Source organism: Scylla paramamosain, unplaced genomic scaffold (assembly GCF_035594125.1).
Source record: "Scylla paramamosain isolate STU-SP2022 unplaced genomic scaffold, ASM3559412v1 Contig3, whole genome shotgun sequence".
In the NCBI taxonomy this organism is placed as follows: domain Eukaryota; kingdom Metazoa; phylum Arthropoda; class Malacostraca; order Decapoda; family Portunidae; genus Scylla; species Scylla paramamosain.
Genome location: NW_026973668.1, coordinates 3,480,001 through 3,499,721, shown reverse-complemented (window position 1 = coordinate 3,499,721; position 19,721 = coordinate 3,480,001). Strand labels below are relative to the sequence as shown.

The 19,721-nt window shown below is 40.8% G+C and overlaps 1 protein-coding gene across 2 annotated transcripts in view; it reads right to left on the bottom strand.

Moving 5' to 3' along the window:
- Window positions 1-7,912: 7,912 nt before the first annotated feature.
- LOC135096338 (uncharacterized) overlaps window positions 7,913-19,721 on the bottom strand; it is a 25,106-nt gene continuing 13,297 nt past the window's right edge. Inside the window, exons 2-7 of one of the 2 annotated variants that reach the window (XM_063997776.1) lie at window positions 17,177-19,721; window positions 13,567-13,733; window positions 13,286-13,436; window positions 10,185-10,385; window positions 10,002-10,097; window positions 7,913-9,671 (exon numbers count right to left, since the gene is read on the bottom strand). The exon at window positions 17,177-19,721 is cut by the window's right edge and continues 259 nt beyond it. In XM_063997776.1, the coding sequence (XP_063853846.1) occupies window positions 10,049-10,097; window positions 10,185-10,385; window positions 13,286-13,436; window positions 13,567-13,733; window positions 17,177-19,721 (3,113 nt within the window). In that variant the 3' untranslated portion in view covers window positions 7,913-9,671; window positions 10,002-10,048. The remainder of the gene's footprint in view (window positions 9,672-10,001; window positions 10,098-10,184; window positions 10,386-13,285; window positions 13,437-13,566; window positions 13,734-17,176) is intronic. The other variant, XM_063997777.1, reaches the window with a different exon arrangement.

The following is a 19,721-nucleotide window of genomic DNA, read 5'->3' as shown; positions in this document are numbered from 1 at the left end:
ACTGCCTCTTCCTCAGGTGGGTTTCTGACTTCTATTGAGATGTTTGTCATGTATCAAGGGGAGAGGGAGACAGAAAAAGAGATGATAGTAAGAGTGACAAAAGAGTTCCTGGTACAGGCGTGCAAAAAACAGACCATTTTAGTTCTGTAGCTTTGTTCTCTGTGCTGTGCTCTGCAGGTAGTGGGAGGACCAGAGCAGAACAATGAAGGGAGGGAGGACCTATGAAGTGATAGAACTTGAACTTTTTTAGCCTTTCTATCTCCTGCTCCACTATCTCCCTAGTTATGGAAATATCTGTCAGCTTCTCATACTCATCTGCTCTAAACACCTGTTCACTATCTGGCATATCCTGCATGTTTTCCTGGGTGAAAACAGTTAAAAAATAACCATTCAGAAGTTTACTAATCTCCTCCCCAAAACTAACCAGCTCCCCATCTGCTGCCTTTAATGGACCTACAGTATCCTTATTTTTCGTCCTAGCATTGCAGTCCTCTTCATTTGTTACTTTCCTTATAATTGTAGCATCATCAGCAAAAAGGTTCATGTAACTTTCTTCACCTTCTGTCATATCATTTACATAAACTGTGAACATAATAGGTGCCAGTACTGAACCTTGAGTGACTCCACTTATTACTGTTCTCCAATTCGACTTGGTGCCTTTAATTTCTGTCCTCATTTCTCTGTTTGTCAAAAAGTCAGTCATCCACTTTAACAGTGATCGACTGGGTCCTCCAATTTTTTCCAATTTCCATATTAGTCTTCTGTGCGGAACTTTATCAAATGCTTTTCTCAGATCTAAGTATATGCAGTTGGTCCATCCATCTCTCTCTTGCACTATATCTATTACTCTTGAGTAGAAACTTATCAAATTCGTAACACAAGATCTTCCTTTTCTGAAGCCAAACTGTTTCTCTGTTATCACCTTGTTGTCTTCTAGGTATTTCACCCATCTGTTCTTGATAATCTTTTGACAAATCTTCACCACCACACCTGTGAGCGATACATGTCTGTAATTTAATGGATCTTCTTTACTTCCAGTCTTGTGGATTGGGGTAATATCCACCCGTTTCCAATCTATTGGTGCTCTACCTTTTATCAGGGTCGTGCTAATTATATTGTGCAGTGCTGAGACTGACTGTGAGCTACACTCTTTTAAAATCCAACTTGAGACACCATCAGGACCCATTGCTTTCCTTACATCCAGGTCTTCCAACATATTCTTTACTTTTTCTACTGATGTTTTAATCTCCTTTAGGTCGGTCCCTTTTCCTAACGCTGTCCTCTCACCTCTGAAATAATTTTCCATACTGAACACAGAGTGGAAGTATCTGTTAAACACTTCAGCTACTTTTTCTGGGTCATCCACTGTCTCTTCTCCAGTTTTTACTGTGCTTATTTCATCTTATCTCTTTAATTTTCCATTGATGAATTTATAAAATAATTTTGGTTGGTCTTTATGTTTCTCCACAACATTCTTTTCAAAAATTTTCTGCTCATCTATGAGTTTTGACATATTCATTCCTCTTCCTTATATAATTGTTCCACAGGTCCAGTCTCTTGTTTTTCTTCCACTTGTTCCATGCTTTTTCTCTCTCCAATCTAGCTGTTGCACATCTCCTGTTGTACCAATCCTTTTTGAAAAGGTTCTCTGTTGATCTTTTGGATACCCATTTCTCTACTCCCTTATTACAAATGTCCAGGAAAGCTGTCCACTTTTCCTCTATGTCCTCCTTTTGAATAACTATGTTCCAATTCACTTCACTGAAATACTTCCTAAGTTGTCCAAAGTTAGTCTTGTTGTAGTTTAACCATTCTCTTCTGTGGTCCTCTTTCCTTATACTGAGGTTATTATCCATAACTGTGAACTGAATCAGCACATGATCACTTTTTCCTATTGGGTTTATGTATTTAAGGTCTTCTACTATTTCTTGTTCCTTGGTGAAAATTAGATTGAGCCTTGAAGGTGCTTCATTTCCCCTAAATCTTGTCATCTGTTACCCATTGTGTCAGGAAATTTTCAACAGCCAGGTCTAATAGCTTGTTTCCCCATGATGACTCACTGCCTTCTGTAGTCCAGTTCTCCCAATATACCTCTTTACAGCTGAAGTTCCCCATCAGGAGTATATCGTCATTTTCCTCGAGCAGCTCCGCCAAACATGTCCTTGTGTCCTCAGGTATTTTCTTATATTCATCCTCTCTCCAAGAGTTGGAATAGGGGGGAACCTAAATCACCACAACGTTACGGTATCTTCCCATATTCTGTCTTAAGCTTATTCTCAATACTTCTGCCTCCTCCAGCCCATATGTGACAGATTCCACTAATAAATCCTTCCTAACTAGAAGCATCGCACCTCCCCGTTTATTCTTTCTATTCCTCATCCACAGGATGAATTTTCCTTCACCAATATTCAATATATCCCCTACACTTGCCAATTTAGTTTCAACAGTTCCCATGATGTCCGGTTTCTCCTCTTTTAAATAATCTTCTAGTTCCAACACTGCTGCCATTAGTCCATTTATGTTCGTGTATGCTACTTTTAGTCTTCCCCTTCCGCATTTACTTCCCTTCTGTACCACTTTCTCAACCTCACGTCCATCACCCTCCAAAAGAACTTTTTTTTTTTTTTTCTCCACCTCTGATAGTTTTTGTTTTTTTTTTTTTTCATTTGCTTCTTTCTTAGTTAATTTCTAGTATATCTCTCTTCTCTGGTTCTATTTTTTTTTTTTTTTTATCCACACTTGTTTGTATTCTTCCAACTTGGCCAGTTTCCGGGATTTACTCGGTGTTTCTTCAGCTGCCACTTGTGACCTAAACCTTATTTTCATAGGACTGTCCACCCTCAACATATCTAATCAATCTTTTAATTTCTTCGCTTGATCGAGTCATGCTTTGTCCGACCGCCGTTTACCCGCGCTTGGTGACCAAGCAGCCGATAGCAGGCGGCCAGGACAACCCCTTTGGAGGGGACGACAGGGTAGCGGGCTAAAGCCAGCACTACTCACACCTACCGTCTTCAACGGCACAGGTGATGCGAAACCTACCTGCCGAAGTCGCCCCCGACAGGATTCCGGTGTACCAGTCTGTATTTCCCCCCGTCTGAGATTCCCTCAGGGGGAAATCTGGCCCAGGATAAATCTCCCCCAGGGGAAAATTTGACCTAGGATAGTATTCCCCCCTCCTGGCCAATATTCCCCCTGCCCCCATACACATACACAACCACCAGATCTTCAATAATAAGGGAGGATCCAGGAAGCATGAAGTGAACGTTTACAACTATGGCCGTAACTAGTTAACGCACCGCATTACAGAAAATTAACTCCATAATAACGAAGCAAACTGGCAAATCACTTAAGCCTTGCAATATAGTGATTCGATCATAACGAGACAGGGACTTCAGCATTACGAAAAAACAACAACAACAACAACAGCTAGGCGATATAATAGGGAGATTACTCCGAGCAGTAGTAAGGGTATCAGCAGCTACATTATCCTACTAGCATAAACTCTAAAGCCGCTTTCACACCAAGGTGGCACGTCGCACGTAGGCGAAAATCTATCTAGACACTTCAAAACTATTCTACGAGTATATATGCCATACATCCAAAAATTTTCATTTTCAGTAGCTTTTGTTTTTTTAAATTTATATTATCTTGGTTAATAATAACTCTGGATGTGAACGTTCCATTAATAGTCCGATCCCCGAGTGGCATGCAAGTCACACGTGGCACATGCGACGTGCCACGCCACTTCTGTGTGAAAGGTATCATATATTTCCAGATGTTCGTTTCCGCGTGGCATGCCATGTGCGACATGCCACCTTGGTGTGAAAGCGGCCTAACATAATGAGGCAAACTGGCAAATCACTGAAGCCTAACAATACAGTGATTCGATCATCACGAGACAGGGACTTCAGCATTACAATGATAAATCTTAAAAAAAAACATCATGAGCTCCCTTTTACTCTTCAATAACCACTGTATTCGTTACATTACGCTGTTTTGTGTACGGTGGACTTAATGACTCTCTGACGTACAAAACGTCTCCTTCCCTACCTTTATTCTTGTCTCCCCCTTCCCTTGTCCATAGTGCCATATGACCTATATTTTCCTGTCACATTTACATACGTCATAAGCATTACAATACTTTACACTACTTGCCATTGGTGACTTGAGAACGGTGTTATGATTTTTTGTGTGGGGGGGGGGGTGAAATGGCCAAGAGGAAGGAAATATATCCTATGTCTGTCATTCCCCCCAGGGAAAAACAGCCCAGACCAATTTTCCCGGGGGGGGGGAAATTTAACCTAGGCTACTGTTCCCAGGGGGAACTACAGTCAGGGGGGAAATTTTTCCTGCTACACCGGTTCTGAGGACGCCACCCTCAGCCAGGCGGTTGGCTGTTTTACTAGACCCGCCGCAGCACGAAACACCAATTCGCAGACTGCGAGCTCTGCTAGGACGCCCTTGATCCGAGGGACGCACACAGAGGCTCTATGCCCGCCCCTCGGATCCGGGGGGGACTGGTACCGCATCCGCACCGTGTACCCCATTATCAAAGCCTATGAACCCGCTGGTATTTGAAGGCAGGAAGAGCGCTACCGCCCCCCCCACCACCAACGGGCCGTCATCCCGTCATCATCTCTCCAGTTAGCTCTTTTTCTTCTCGTAAAGTCCCCACTAATTTTTCCACACATCTTTTCCTTCTTTTCTCTTTCAGTCCATTGAGGTGTACACTCTTCCTTCAGGCAGAATACCACATTTTTTTTTTTTTCTGATCCACAGTGTCTCTCACCAAGTTTTCTTTCTGTTTTATAAATTGAACAACTTTTTCTGTTAGCTTTGTGTCGTTTGCCTTGGTCTATTCCTCCACAATTTTCCTAAAATCGATCTTTTCTTCCTCTTGTTCTTTCCTCCAATTTCCCTGTTTTACGCTTAACTCTTCCACTTTGCCTTCATATTCCATTGATTTCTTTTCAAATAACGTTAGTTTTTTTTATGTAGGTTGTCGTATGCACTTTTCCACACCCCCTTTTCGGTGATCAGTTTCAACCATCTTCTCCATCTTGTCAAATCTATCCTTCATTTCGGTTTCCAGTGATAATTCTTCTCATCATTGCTTCTCCGACCCTTCGGTCCTCTTCCCCAAATCCCGGTAAGTCTCTCTGTCTTGCCTTCGGGACGGTCCCCGTTGGTGTAAACAACACAGTGGGGACCGAAGTAGCCCCTTCTTCATCGTTCACTATAACAATTTAACCGCTTTCTACAAAACACTTTTGGAGACAGGACAGCAACGAGTAAAACCAGTGTGAAGTCTCACATCTGTATTTCCACTAGGGCAGCTCTCAGCGACGTAGATGGCTGGATTTTTAGGAACGCCTATATGCGTTGACTTTTCTGTCCGCCATGACAGTGTGTGTGTGTGTGTGTGTACAAATATATATATATATATATATATATATATATATATATATATATATATATATATATATATATATATATATATATATATATATATATATATATATATATATATATATATATACACACACACACACACACACACACACACACACACACACACACACACACACATATATATATATATATATATATATATATATATATATATATATATATATATATATATATATATATATATATATATATCCCAAGATCTTTCTCAGTGTCCCTTTTCTGGATTTTTGCTTCTTTCAGCTTATAGGTTCCAACAGGTCTGTTTTTGCTCTCCCCTAACTCCAATACACTACATTTTCTTGCATCAAATGCAATGTTCCATTTTTTACTCCATTCATATATCCTATTGAAGTCCTTTTGGAGCAGGTCACAGTCCTCTTTATTCTTTACTTCCTTCATGATCTTGCATCATCAACAGACTTGCATCACTTCCTGTCTCCTTAACCATATCATTTATGTATATAGCAAACATAATAGGAGGTAGAACTGATCCCTGAGGAACTCCACTGTAAACACTTTTGAATGTAGATGTTTTGTCTCTTATAACTGTCCTCATCTTTGTCCTTTAGGAAGTCTTCCATCCATGCCAAAAATTTTCTTCCCACACCACCTTCTTCTCTAAGTTTCCACACTAGTCTCTTGCGTGGAACTTTGTCGAAGGCCTTCTCCGGGTCTAAATAAATGCAGTCCGCCCATCTGTCTCTTTCTTGTATTATATCGGTAACTCTTGAATAGAAGCACACCAAGTTAGCAGTACAGGAGTGTCCTTTTTGAAAGCCAAACTGTCACTTATTATGTCTTTGGTCTCCAGGTATTCCATCCATTTGTCTCTAACTGCCCTTTCACAGATCTTGGCCACCACACTTGTCAATGATACAGGTCTGTAATTCATCAGATCCTCTCCCTTGCCTTCTTTGTATATTGCAATAATATTTGGGCTCTTCCAGTCTTCAGGGACTCTATCTACTCTCAGCAAACAATTGGTGATACTGTGTATTTTAGCATTTTAGCACTTGGCTCACTGCTGCACTCTTTCAACACCCAGTTTGACACTCCATCCGGTCCATGTGCCTTCCTTGCATCTAACCCACTCAGTAATTTCTACACTTCTTCAATAGATATCTGGATCTCATGCAAGGTGTTACCCTTCATGGTTATTTCCTCCTGATTGTTGAAGTCATCTTCCCTGGTGAAAGCTTTCTGAAAACAGTCATTCATTTCATAACTTCTGCCATTTCTGCTGCCTTTGTGTATTGTAGTTCATTCACTTCCAGCTTGCTTATCCCTTCTTTGTTTTTTTAATTTACTGTATATGAATTTGGCCAGTCCTTACACCTCTCCACTGTATCCTTCTCATAGTTTCTTTTTATCTCTCTGCATAGACCAATGTCATTTCTGGCCTCCGCATAGTTTTTCTACAGTTCTGGCCTTCTTTTTCCTTCTCCATTTATTCAACACCTGGTCACTCTTACTTTTTGCCTCCGTACAACTCTTGTCAAACCAGTCACTTTTCCTAATCTCTCTCTTGTTCACTTTTGGAACGATGGTATTGGTCATGTTAAAGGCGCTCCAATCTGCCTGTGTAAAAATCATTTCATGGCTTTATGGTCTGCCCTCCTATAGTTCAACCTTTCAATCTTGTGACACTCTTCTCTCAGACACTTTAAAGTCTCTGTTATTTGGAGTTCAATTAACACGTGATCACTCTTGCTTAAAGGGGAGTCTCAGGTGACACTTTCTATAATTTCTGGGTCTTTCATGAAAACCGAGTCCAGTCTCAGTGGTACACCATCACTTCTAAATCTCGTGTCAATTGCAATCCATTGTGTTAAAGTGTTTTCCATGGCTAACTTCAGCATTTCACTCCCCCATGATTCGTCACTTCCTTCACTTGTCCATTCATCTCAATTTAGTTCTCTACAGTTGAAGCCAACCATGATGGTCAGCTTGCATTTCCTCTGGCACGACGCGTCAGTCATACACTCGGCTGACGACTCCACACCTGTTCTGCTGCGCAGCACCGGATGGTGGCACTCGGAGAAGGTGTGGCATGTGCTGGTGTGGTGGCGTGCAGGACAGGCAGCACGTTCACTGCAGTACTAGTGGCACATTAACAACATTTCTGTATCATCAACAGGATACTTCCTTAGGGTTAATACTTACTTAAGATGTAATGTGTAATGTGCACCGCCTCTCTCTGCCTCCCCGACATCTCACCTGTTTGGGCAGATGGTTTAGGGTGCTGGGTGGAGACTTGGCTGAGAGACACGGGGTGTGCTGGTGGCGCAGACTGCCGGGAGTGGATTCCAGGAAATTGTTACTGAAGAAACTTGTTGTATGTTTGTCTGAAGAGACTCACACTGTCTTGGACATAAACAAGAGTTGATACTGACACCAATAACATTTGTATAGTACCAGCTGCTCTCTCTCTCTCTCTCTCTCTCTCTCTCTCTCTGCAGTAGGTAATGCAATGATCTTCCTTTCCTGTGCCTTGCTCCACTGTGAGGTCTTGTTCAAGTCAGTGTGAGGAATTCCACAGTCAGTGTGGCTTGTCATTCTCTTAATATTGAGGCATCATCTGCAGACAGAATGACACGTTTCTGAAGGTTGTGTGGCTCGCCTCGCATGACTCGTTCTCCTTGATGTCCTCTTCAGCGTCACTACTGCAGTGACACGGCAGCTCTTTCCCATGGGACACACATGTGCATCTCCTCGGCTGAGTCCATTCTCCTGGCCAGCAATGGGTCTGGCCTTGCTTGGCCATCCTCTCCCGGCTGCCCGCCGAGTCATCCAGCTGTCCACTGTCGGTCCCGCTGGTCTTTCTCCCTGAAGTGTTTCCCATGTTGCTTCCTTGCCGGCAGAGTCTGCACCCAGCCACTCTCTTTGTTGTGCAAAAACCTTCCACAAATGGTGTACAAGTAATAGACTAACTGTAAATCCCAGCAAAACATATTACATGCTATTTACCAATAAGCCCATAAATATACTGCCACCTCTGTTTTATCATGATAAGATTATTAATAGAACTAATCACCATAACTTACTAGGAATAACCTATGATGAAAATATGACTTTCAAACCACACATATCAAATCTCATGCTGAAATTATCCAGGATTGTTTCCCTCCTGTACCAGATTAAAGATTTAGTTCCACAATATGTACTTATAATTTTATACAATGCACATGTTTTACCACACTTACAGTACTGCATACCTATCTGGTGCAACACCTATCTAACACACCTGATAACACTCTTCAGATTGCAAAAAAAAATAATTAGAATCATAACATTCAGTGACTATTTTGCTCATACACAATTTCTTTTCAAAGAGACAAATATATTGAAGTTATTTGATATTAATAAAGTGCAAATTGGAATTCAGATGTACAAACAAATTAAAGACACAAACAATACAGCTATAAGACATCAACATAACTATCCTACACGTGCTCGAGACAACCTCTCCATACCACTTCACCACCTAACGATATTTCAACATTCATTATCTTATACTGGCCCAAAAACATGGAATTCGATTCCAGAACACATTAGATTATTACCCACAATACTTTCATTTAAAAAAAAAATTAAGAAACATATAATTTCCACTTATTAAATTGACAATCAAACATTCAATCAATCAGGCAACATAAAACAAAATAAAATAAAATAAATAGTTATGTCACTGGTGTCACGTACATTGTAATAAAATATTGTGTATATATGCGTGTTTGCATTTGTGTATGTATATTACATATATCATTTATATGCCTATGTGTGTTATGATTTTGTGTGAATGTGTGTATGTATGGGCGGATGCATGCTAGTATACATGTATGTATGGACAAAGTTAATATGTATATTTGTGTATGTAAAGATATTGCCTATGCTACTGGCAACATATGGAATGGGGTTGAGAAGATAATTTAATTATCTTATAAGTAATACTGCCCAAAAAGTCTCGGCTTTATATGGGCTGCTTTGCTATTCAAAAATATATTTAATCTATGTTTTAACTCATGCAAAGTATAATAAAGTGTTTCAAGTGTTTCAAGTGTTTCAAAGGGCGCCGCTTTGTCTCCACTACTTTTGGCTGTGGTGGAGTGACTGTGTTGTGGTGGCTGTGATGGTGGTGTAGCAGGCTGTGGTGGAGGTGGCTGTGGTGGTGATGCAGCAGGCTGTGGAGCAGGTTACTGTGTCATGAAGGAAAAAAGTCAAGGCTCTATTGATGGAAGAAAAACTCTTGTGAGTCTTATTATTATTATTATTATTATTATTATTATTATTATTATTGTTATTATTATTATTACTATTATTATTATTATCATTATTATTATTATTATTATTATTATTATTATTATTATTATTATTATTATTAGTAGTAGTAGTGGTAGTAGTAGTAGTAGTAGAAGCAGTAGTAGTAGTAGTAACAATAAAAACTTGTTATCACTACTTACTAACAATTACTAGCCTTATAATATTATATCACTCACACAACTCTGAATATTACTGCTGATACTAACAATTTTTTAAGTCCTCCTCCTCCTCATCTTCATCTTCTTCATCAGACTCAAAAGTCACAAATTGAGGCTGACAAGAAACATATCTCGTCAGATTCCCTGTATGGAAGAAACCAAGGGTAATTAGAGGCAGCACACACACACACACACACACACACACACACACACACACACACACACACTCACCTGAACACCTTACACCCCCACAAATTGATAGTGACGTCCTCCAGCTCTCTCCACTCCTCCTCCTCAGTGATGGTTTCCTCTGGTATCAAAAAACTTCCATACTCCCTCGTCACCCTGACCCGCGCGTCCTTGAGGAGGTGAAGCAGGCGCCGCCACTCTGCTGCCTCCATCCTGCCCCGGGGGAATGCCATTTCTCTATATCTGGAAGGGTAAATGAAAACATGACTGAAGTTTTATTTTAATTAGTTTGTTTGTTTGTTTTGCTTATGGGAATTATTATCTTATTTTTTGTGATTTCTTTTGTTTGATTACTGTTTTATTTTATTGATGCTTTATTTATTATGAATGTTTTTATTTTTATAAGTGCTTCACTTTTTGTTGATTTTTTTAATATTTTGTGTTAATTATTTTACTTTTAGTTTCATTATTATTTTTTGGATTTTATCTAATTTTATTTAATATCTATTTCTATTGCTTATTAAATTTAGTTTTTTTTTATTGCGTATTTATTTATATTTTCACATATATTTTATATTTTTTGTTTTTATTTTGATTATATTTCATGTATTTTCATTTAGAATATTTCTTTACACTAGTTATTATATATATATATATATATATATATATATATATATATATATATATATATATATATATATATATATATATATATATATATATATATATATATATATATATATATATAATTTTTTTTCTTTTATCTCTTATGTAAGAGGGCCACTGACCAAGGACAAAAAAAAAAGAGGCTCATTTGTTGTCAGTAGCCATAAAAATGTCTAATAGAATGGTAAAAAATTGAAGGATAAGTGTCTTGAAATGTCCCTCTTGAAGAAGTTCAAGTCATAGGAAGGTGAAAATACAGAAGCAGGCAGGGAGTTCCAGAGTTTATCAGAGAAAAGGACGAATGATTCAGAATACTGGTTAACTCTTATATTATAGAGGTGGCAGAATAGGGATGAGAGAAAGAAGAAAGTCTTGTACAGTGGGAGGAGGAGAGGCATGCAGTTAGTAAGATCAGAAGAGCAGTTAGCATGAAAACAGAGGTATAAGATAGCAAGAGATGCAACATTGTGGTGATGAGAAAAAGTCTTAAGACAGTCAGTGAGAGGAGAGGAGTTGATGAGACAAAAAACATTTGACTCGACCTTGTCTAAAAGAGCGTTATGAGTGGAGCCTCCTAGACATGTGAAGCATACTCCATACATGGACGGATAAGGTCCCTTTATAGAGTTAGCAGCTGGGAGGGCGAGAGAAACTGGTGGAGACGACTCAGAACACCTAACTTCATAGAAGCTGTTTTAGCTAGAGATGAGATGTGAAGATTCCAGTTTAGCTTATAAGTAAAGGACAGACTGAGGAAGTTCATTGTAGAAGAGGGAGACAGTTGAGTGTCATTGAAGAGGGGATAGTTGTCTGGAAGGTTGTGTCGAGTTGATAGATGGAGGAATTGAGTTTTTGAGGCATTGAACAATACCAAGTTTGCTCTCCCCCCAATCAGAAATTTTAGAGAGATCAGAATTCAGGCATTCTATGGCTTCCTTGCGTGAACTGTTTACTTCCTGAAGGGCTGGACGTCTGTGAAAAGACATGGAAAAGTGCAGGGTGGTATCATCAGTGTAAGAGTGGATAGGACAATAAAGTTTGGTTTATAAGGTCGTTGATAAATAATAGGAAGAGAGTGGGTGACAGGACAGAACCCTGAGGAACACCACTGTTAATAGATTTAGGAAAAGAACAGTGACCGTCTACCACAGCAGCAATAGAACGGTCAGAAAGGAAACGAGATGAAGTTACAGAGAGAAGGATAGAAGCCGTAGGAGGATAGTTTGGAAATGAAAGCTTTGTGCCAGACTCTATCAAAAGCTTTTGATATGTCCAAGGCAACAGCAAAACTTTCACCAAAATCTCTAAAAGAGGATGACCAAGACTTAGTAAGGAAAGCCAGAAGATCACCTTGAATGGATGAGGGGAAGTAAGGAAATTTATGTAGGGAATGCACAGATAAATATTATCTTAGGAGTTTCAGGTTGGGTAGGCTATGTCAGGGACACATCCAAGTCTCATCCCCAGCCTGTCTCTCTTCTCATCTCTTTCTCTCCCCTTCCTTCATTCTTCTTCCTCTTCATTTGTTCTTACTTCTTTCTTCATTTTATATCAAGTTATCTCGGTGCACACAACAATACATACATATATATATATATATATATATATATATATATATATATATATATATATATATATATATATATATATATATATATATATATATATATATATATATATATATATATATATATTATTTTATTGTTATGTATTTTTAGTATTTTATTTTGTTTGTGTTTCTGTAAATAAGTTTTACAAATGTTTCACTTTTTATTTTTATGGAATTGTTTGTTGTTTTGAAATATTTGGTTTTGTTTTGAGTTTCTTTTAACTTGTTTTTGTTTGTTGTTTGTTTTATTAGCACAGTGTTTGAACATTTGTGTTTTGTTGTTTTGACTGTTCATGACCGGTGCCCTGCCTGCAGTGACTGTCTGTCTGTTGTCTGAGTCCCTATTAATTACTGACACGTCAGCCATTTTCTCCCATTCATGTGTTTGTTTAAAGCCTAATGAAATTACTGATTGATTGGTTCTTAATATTTCTGTTATTTCTTTGTGAGCTTAGTTATGTTTTGTATAACATGTTCTTTATTTTAATATTAATTTATTCAGTTTTATTTACTTGTTTTATTTATTCATCTGTTTCATAAAGTTTAGTTTTAGCACTCAGTATTGTTTGATGGCTTGTTTTGTGCTTTTTCTTTTCTTTCTCTTTCTTTTCCCTGATTTCTCCCATCTCATTTTATGTCTCGTGTTTTTGCTGTTCAGTAAACACTTCCTTCACGAGCAGCACTGCAGCCTGCTGCTTGGCATCCTCCTGTCTTGTCTGCTTATTGGTTTGTCCACTCTGTTTTATATATTGTTGTTTTTGAGAGAGAGAGAGAGAGAGAGAGAGAGAGAGAGAGAGAGAGAGAGAGAGAGAGAGAGAGAGAGAGAGAGAGAGAGAGAGAGAGAGAGTACAGTCACTCACACACTCACCCTGTCCTAGGCTGGAGAGCTGCTGCCACATGACACGCTTCCTCCATCAGGCTTTTGTCCACGCCAGACAAGGCCAGGGACACGTCTCTGATGTCAGGCAGTGGTGACAGAACCGCTGCTGGTGTTACCATTGCCACAGGGACGTGTATGACTGCAAGGACACCACCAGTTCAGATCCTGCACACACACACACACACACACACACACACACACACAGCATTTGATGAATATCAGTGGAAGGAGTGCAACAATTATTAAGGGTCATTGCACCACAGACTCACCAAGTTTTCCCAGCCTATACAGAGATGAGGCAGCTCGGGTGAGGGCTGCTGGGAGGCTGGCAGCAAGCTCATCGCTAGATATGGCCAAGCGCAGCACAACAAGGCATTCAGGGAGCAGCGCCACGCAATTAGCACTCAGGTGACCACAGAAGTAATCAAGGCGACTCCTGTAATGGAGAGGCTTTGAACTGTTGTGCACACACACACACACACACACACACACACACACACACTCTCTCTCTCTCTAGGTTTTACTGCAGTTTGCTATTTCTATTATTACTACTATTAATGATGGTAATAATAATAATAATAATAATAATAATAATAATAATAATAATAATGATAATAATAATAATAATAATAATAATAATAATAATAATAATAATATTATTATTATTATTATTATTGTTGTTGTTATTGTTGATGTTATATATTATTATTATTATTATTATTATTATTGTTGTTGTTGTTGTTGTTGTTGTTGTTGATGTTATATTATTATTATTATTATTATTATCATTATTGTTGTTGTTGTTGTTGATGTTATATATTATTATTATTATTATTATTATTATTATTATTATTATTGTTGTTGTTGTTGTTGTTGTTGTTGTTGTTGTTGTTGATGATGTTATATATTATTATTATTATTATTATCATTATTGTTGTTGTTGATGTTATAATATAATTATTATTATTGTTGTTGTTGTTGTTGTTGTAATCACTTTATTACTATAACTATATATTCTTGTTTTTTGCTGTTATTACTTATTTTTAATAATAATAATAATAATAATAATAATAATAATAATAATAATAATAATAATAATATAACAAAAACAACAACAACAACAACAAAAATAATAATAATAATAATAATGATAGAAATAATAATAATATTTTTATTGTTATCATTATCATTACTATTATTACCAGTTATATAAGTGGTGATGATAATGGTGGTAGTAGTAGGACTAGCAGTAGTAGTAGTGGTAAAAGTGGTAGTAGTAGTAGTAGTAGTAGTAGTAGTAGTAGTAGTAATAGTAGCAGTAGTAGCAGTAATAGTAGTAGTAGTAGTAGTAGTAGTAGTAGTAGAAGTAGTAGTAGTAGTAGTAGTAGTAGTAGTAGTAGTAGTAGTAGTAGTAGTAGTAGTAGTAGTGGATAGTAGTAGTAGTAGCAGTGGATAGCTTCAGTGGCAGTGGAGTTATAATAACAAAGGATGGACAACGGCATCTGGGTGCTGTCATCGGAACAGAAGAGTTCAAGAAGGAGTACATAGGAGAAAAGGTGAAGGAGTGGATACATGAGGTGGAAGTCCTGTCTGACATGGCCAGGACTGAGCCTCATGCAGCCTACTCTGCCTACACCCACGGCTTGCAGCATCGATGGAGATTCGCCATGCGCACCATCCCAGGCATCAGCCCTCTCCTTGCACCATTGGAGGTCTCGATAAGGAACACCTTCCTCCCAGCGTTACTGAGATACCACACCATCGGAGATGGGGAAAGGGCGCTGCTCGAACTTCCACCAAGACTGGGCGGGATGGGAATCACCTCCCCTGAGAAGTTGGCGACTGTGGAGAACCTCAACTCCCTCAAGCTCACCAGGTCCCTCACAGAGAAGATCATTGCTCAGGACGCACATGGTGAAATAGCCCAAAGTGCAGTCACTGAGCAAGGACGAATTATATCTAGAGATAGGCAACAACATCAACGAAACTGTCTCGAAGACCTAATAAACATCCTGCCTGCAACCACAGTGAGAAAAATCCTCACTGCACAGGAAACGGGAGCCTCTAACTGGCTAACGTCACTGCCCATCAGAGCGAAGGGCTTCAGCCTCAACAAACAAGAATTTGTCGACGCCATTGCTCTGAGGTACGGCTGGCCGATGGAAGGACTCCCCAGTACTTGTGTGTGTGGCTCCCCCAATGACGTCAACCACACCATGACGTGCAAAAAGGGGGGATTCGTATGTATCAGGCACGATGAGGTGAGAGATCTGACCGCCAGCATGCTCAGGGAGGTGTGCCACGATGTCTCCACTGAACCGACCCTCCTGCCGCTAGACGGCGAGCACCTGCGCTACAGAACAGCCAACACCACCAACGAGGCTCGAGTCGACGTCAGTGCACGAGGGTTCTGGACAAGGGGACAGAAAGCATTCATGGACATACGGATCTTTGACCCGATGGCCGCCTGTCACCACGAACTCTCCCTGGAGGCCGCCCACCGCAAGAATGAGCAGGAGAAGATCCGAGCGTATGGGGAGAGAATCCAACACGTTGACCAGGGCAGCTTCACACCTCTGGTCTTCACCACATCTGGCGGGATGGGCTCCAAGGCTCAGTGCTTCTACTCAAGACTAGCCGACCTAATGGCAGAAAAGAAGCACCAGCCAAGGAGCCATGTCGTCGCATGGATGAGGTGCCGTCTCTCATTCTCCCTCCTCAGATCTGCCCTCCTGTGTCTCAGGGGGACAAGGCATTCCACTCCCATACCTGCAGACTTAGGAGGCCTCGACTGCGAGGCTACAGTGGTGGAGAGTGGCATAAGAGTAGATAGAGTAGAGGTAGAATGAATTTATAGTTAACAACTAATGATTATATTATAGAGTATTAGATATGGTTGGATGCCACAGTCATTAGCGGGAGCTGGGGCTAATGACCTCCAAGTAATGGAGCCCCTAATTGACACATCAATAAACATGGGGTGGAGGTATTATAGTAGTAGTAGTAGTAGTAGTAGTAGTAGTAGTAGTAGCAGCAGCAGCAGCAGCAGCAGCAGCAACAGCAGCAGCAGCAGCAGCAGCAGCAGCAGCAGCAGCAGCAGCAGGAGGAGTTGTTGTTGTTGTTGTTGTAGTAGTAGTAGTAGTAGTAGTAGTAGTAGTAGTAGTAGTAGTAACATCATTACAATAACAATCAAAACGCCACCATTATTTACTATGTACTTCTATGTACTATAACAGCAGCAACAACAACAACAACAACAACAACAACAACAACTACTACTACTACTACTACTACTACTACTATTACTAATACTACTACTACCACTACTAGTACCACCACTACTACTACTACTTCTTCTTCTACTACACACACACACACACACACACACACACACACACACACACACACAGACACACACAGATGGTTCTTGAGTTGAGCAAGTCAACCTACGAAGAGAGATTAAGAATGTTGGAAATTTCTACCCTTGAAAATAGGAGAGAGAGAGAGAGAGAGAGATTTAATAAACATCTATAGAATGATAAATGGTATGGAAAATGTGGACAAAGAATGTTTTATAAAAGTAGACACACAGAGTACAAGGGGACACAGTAAGGTGAAGAAAGTTAAGTGTAGAAGAGACATCAAGAAGTATAGTTTTCCTGACGGAAGTGTGAACAAATGGAACGAACTCAGTGAAGACGTTGTCAATGCTGTAACTGTCCACGCTTTGAAGACCAAACTGAACAGACACAGAGACGGGATGCCTTGAGATTACTCCCCTCCCGTGAACCACAACTAGGTAAATACACATACACACACACACACACACACACACACACACACACACACACACACACACATCTGGAGGTCCGTGTTTACCTGTCTATGGCGCGCAGCACAGTGTCTGAGGCAGGTATGTTGCTGGGATGCTTGTAATGGTGTAACAGATACAACCGAGGGGAATGATGATGAATCAAGGCACGAACATTCTCCACATTAACTTTTTCGTTCTCCAGATATAATATCACTGTTGTTGCAGGAGTACGGGGGAGCAGTGCCACAGCGCTGGCCAACATATTGTCTTCTATCACTGCTCTGGCATTAGCATTTTCTTCTGTGATATGGTGAGCAATGCCCTGCAGAAAGCTTTCATTATAATCCGTGTCTTCCACTAGTGAAAGCCACTCATTCCATGCTGCGCCTGTCTTCCACAGAAGCTTTATCACCTCCTTTATGGTCTCGGGACAGTTTGGTACCTCTTCTGTGACCAACAGGCCCGCCACGTGAAAGAAAAGGTTACGTAGACCCCGAAGATTTAAACGCTGTGTCTTTGGCTGAGTGTCACCCTCAAGCAGGCTCTGAATGGTCACTGGTCCTGGAGGAGATCCACAATGGAAAAGTCCTGTCTGTGGCTGAGCGGTGCCCTGAGGCGGTCTCTTAACAGCTCCTCGTTCTGGGTGGGATTCATCAGACTGAGTTATCAGCTGAGCGGTGCCCTGAGGCACCGCTCCTCGTTTTGGGAGGGATTTATCATGAAGGAGTAAAGACTGAGTTATCAGATGAGTGGCGCCCTGAAGCAGGCTGTTAATGGCTCTTGGTACTGGGAGGGATTCATCAGGAAGTAGAGAGTGAGTTATTAACTGAATGGCATCCTGAAGCTGGCTCCTTATCTTCCTTTGTTCTGGTGGGGATTCATCATGACGAAATAGAGGCTGTGTCTCTGGCTGAGTGGCACCCTGTGGCAGGCTCTTAATGGCCCCTGGCCCTGGGTGGGACCCATCCTGAAGGCGCTGCATGATGTATCGAGCAGCAAAGTACTCCTGCAGCCCTTTGTGGGGCATGGAGTAGTTTTCTTGGTGTACTCTGTTGGTGATGGACAACCGCAGGGTGAAGAAGGCTCCCAGGACTTGTTGGGCAGGCAGGTCTTCTCTCTTGCAGCAATCCATCAGCCGCTCTGTGTCCTCCTCTGAGAGGCTCAGTCTGTCCTGCAGCAGGCCTTGTAGCGCTATTTGGTACATCTCTTTCACCACACTTTTTATCCTCGTCCTAAGAGTCTGTGTCTTCTTCTTCTGCCACGTGGGATCCATGGATATTCTGGCGCACAGCTTTTCTGTGCACCACTCTTGGATGTGGGTATACAAAGTGGATTGGGTAGTGTTTTCCTTAATGCAATGAGGATTCTCTTCAAATAATGTAACCAGAAATAATAGGTTGAGAGGAAGCTCAAACAAGGTCATATCGCCGTGTTCTCTCATGAACTCCCTCAGTCTATCTTGGTTTTTTGGGTTGCAGTATTGCTCTGCAAACTGCATCCTCCTAGAGGCAGGAATCCCCTCGATAGATATCTCCGACTGCTTATAGTCCTGTCGCGTGCGGGCCAAGAACTGGTGCACTCGCTCTGGTCGTGAGGTGGCGAGAATTGAGAAATTTTTGTTATATTTAGTTGTATTCAGAATATTAGTGACGAGCTTTTCAGAGGTGCTGTTCAGCTCGTCCAGACCATCGATGAGGAAGAGCACTTTACAGTGCTTTAAATAGCCAATGAGAGAATTGTTAAGCACTTTCAGACAAGAGAGATTAGGTGGAAGGACCAGGCCCAGGAACGTCTCCAGATCTTCGGCATCTGTGTCCCGGCACAGCATCCTGAGTACAATGTCGTACTCCTCCAGGTGTGTGACGCGGCGGTCACACTCTTCCTTGAGCCACTCCGACAAGATGAAAGTGAGCAGGGTGGTCTTGCCACTCCCGGCGACGCCGCTCACCACAGCGAGGCGTGGCCTTTGGTCCTGGACAGGCTGCGAGCCCTGAGACTCTGCTGTTACAACTTTTAAAAGTTCTAATGAGTCAATTTCTAGGGATGTGGGTTTCTGTTCAAGGACAAGTTTTGAAAATACGGTCTGGACGTGGACCCGTTCTTGGGATCCACTGAGGAAGGACAGTGGGTCAAAATACTCATACTGTTTATAAAGCTCTCTCAGGTGACTCACTGACACTTGCAGAAACAAATGGAGACGTTTGTGAAAATTCATCAGTAAAATGACTTCGTCATCAAAGGCCTTCGATATATCTTGTATGCGTCTTGTTATGCTGTCTCTGACGCTTGTTGTGTCAGCGTCAGAGACTCTATATCTGTCCTTGACGGCCTGAAGGGCTGTGATGAAGAGGCTCCTGAGCTCCTCAACACTGTCCAGGAACTGCTGTTCATCTGTCATCTGAGGTCTTTCATGCACACAGGTGTTTCTTTCTTCTTTGATCTTAGTGAGCAGGCCCTCCATCACTGTATCATCTTGCCAGCGTGCATCATTGAGTCCTGCAACATTTTCACAGGCCTGTCTTATGCACTTGTAAAGCAGTGTTATATCAAAGCTTTGGCACGAGGGGTCATTGGCCATTTGTTTTTTTTCAGGGCGGGTAAACGCCCTCC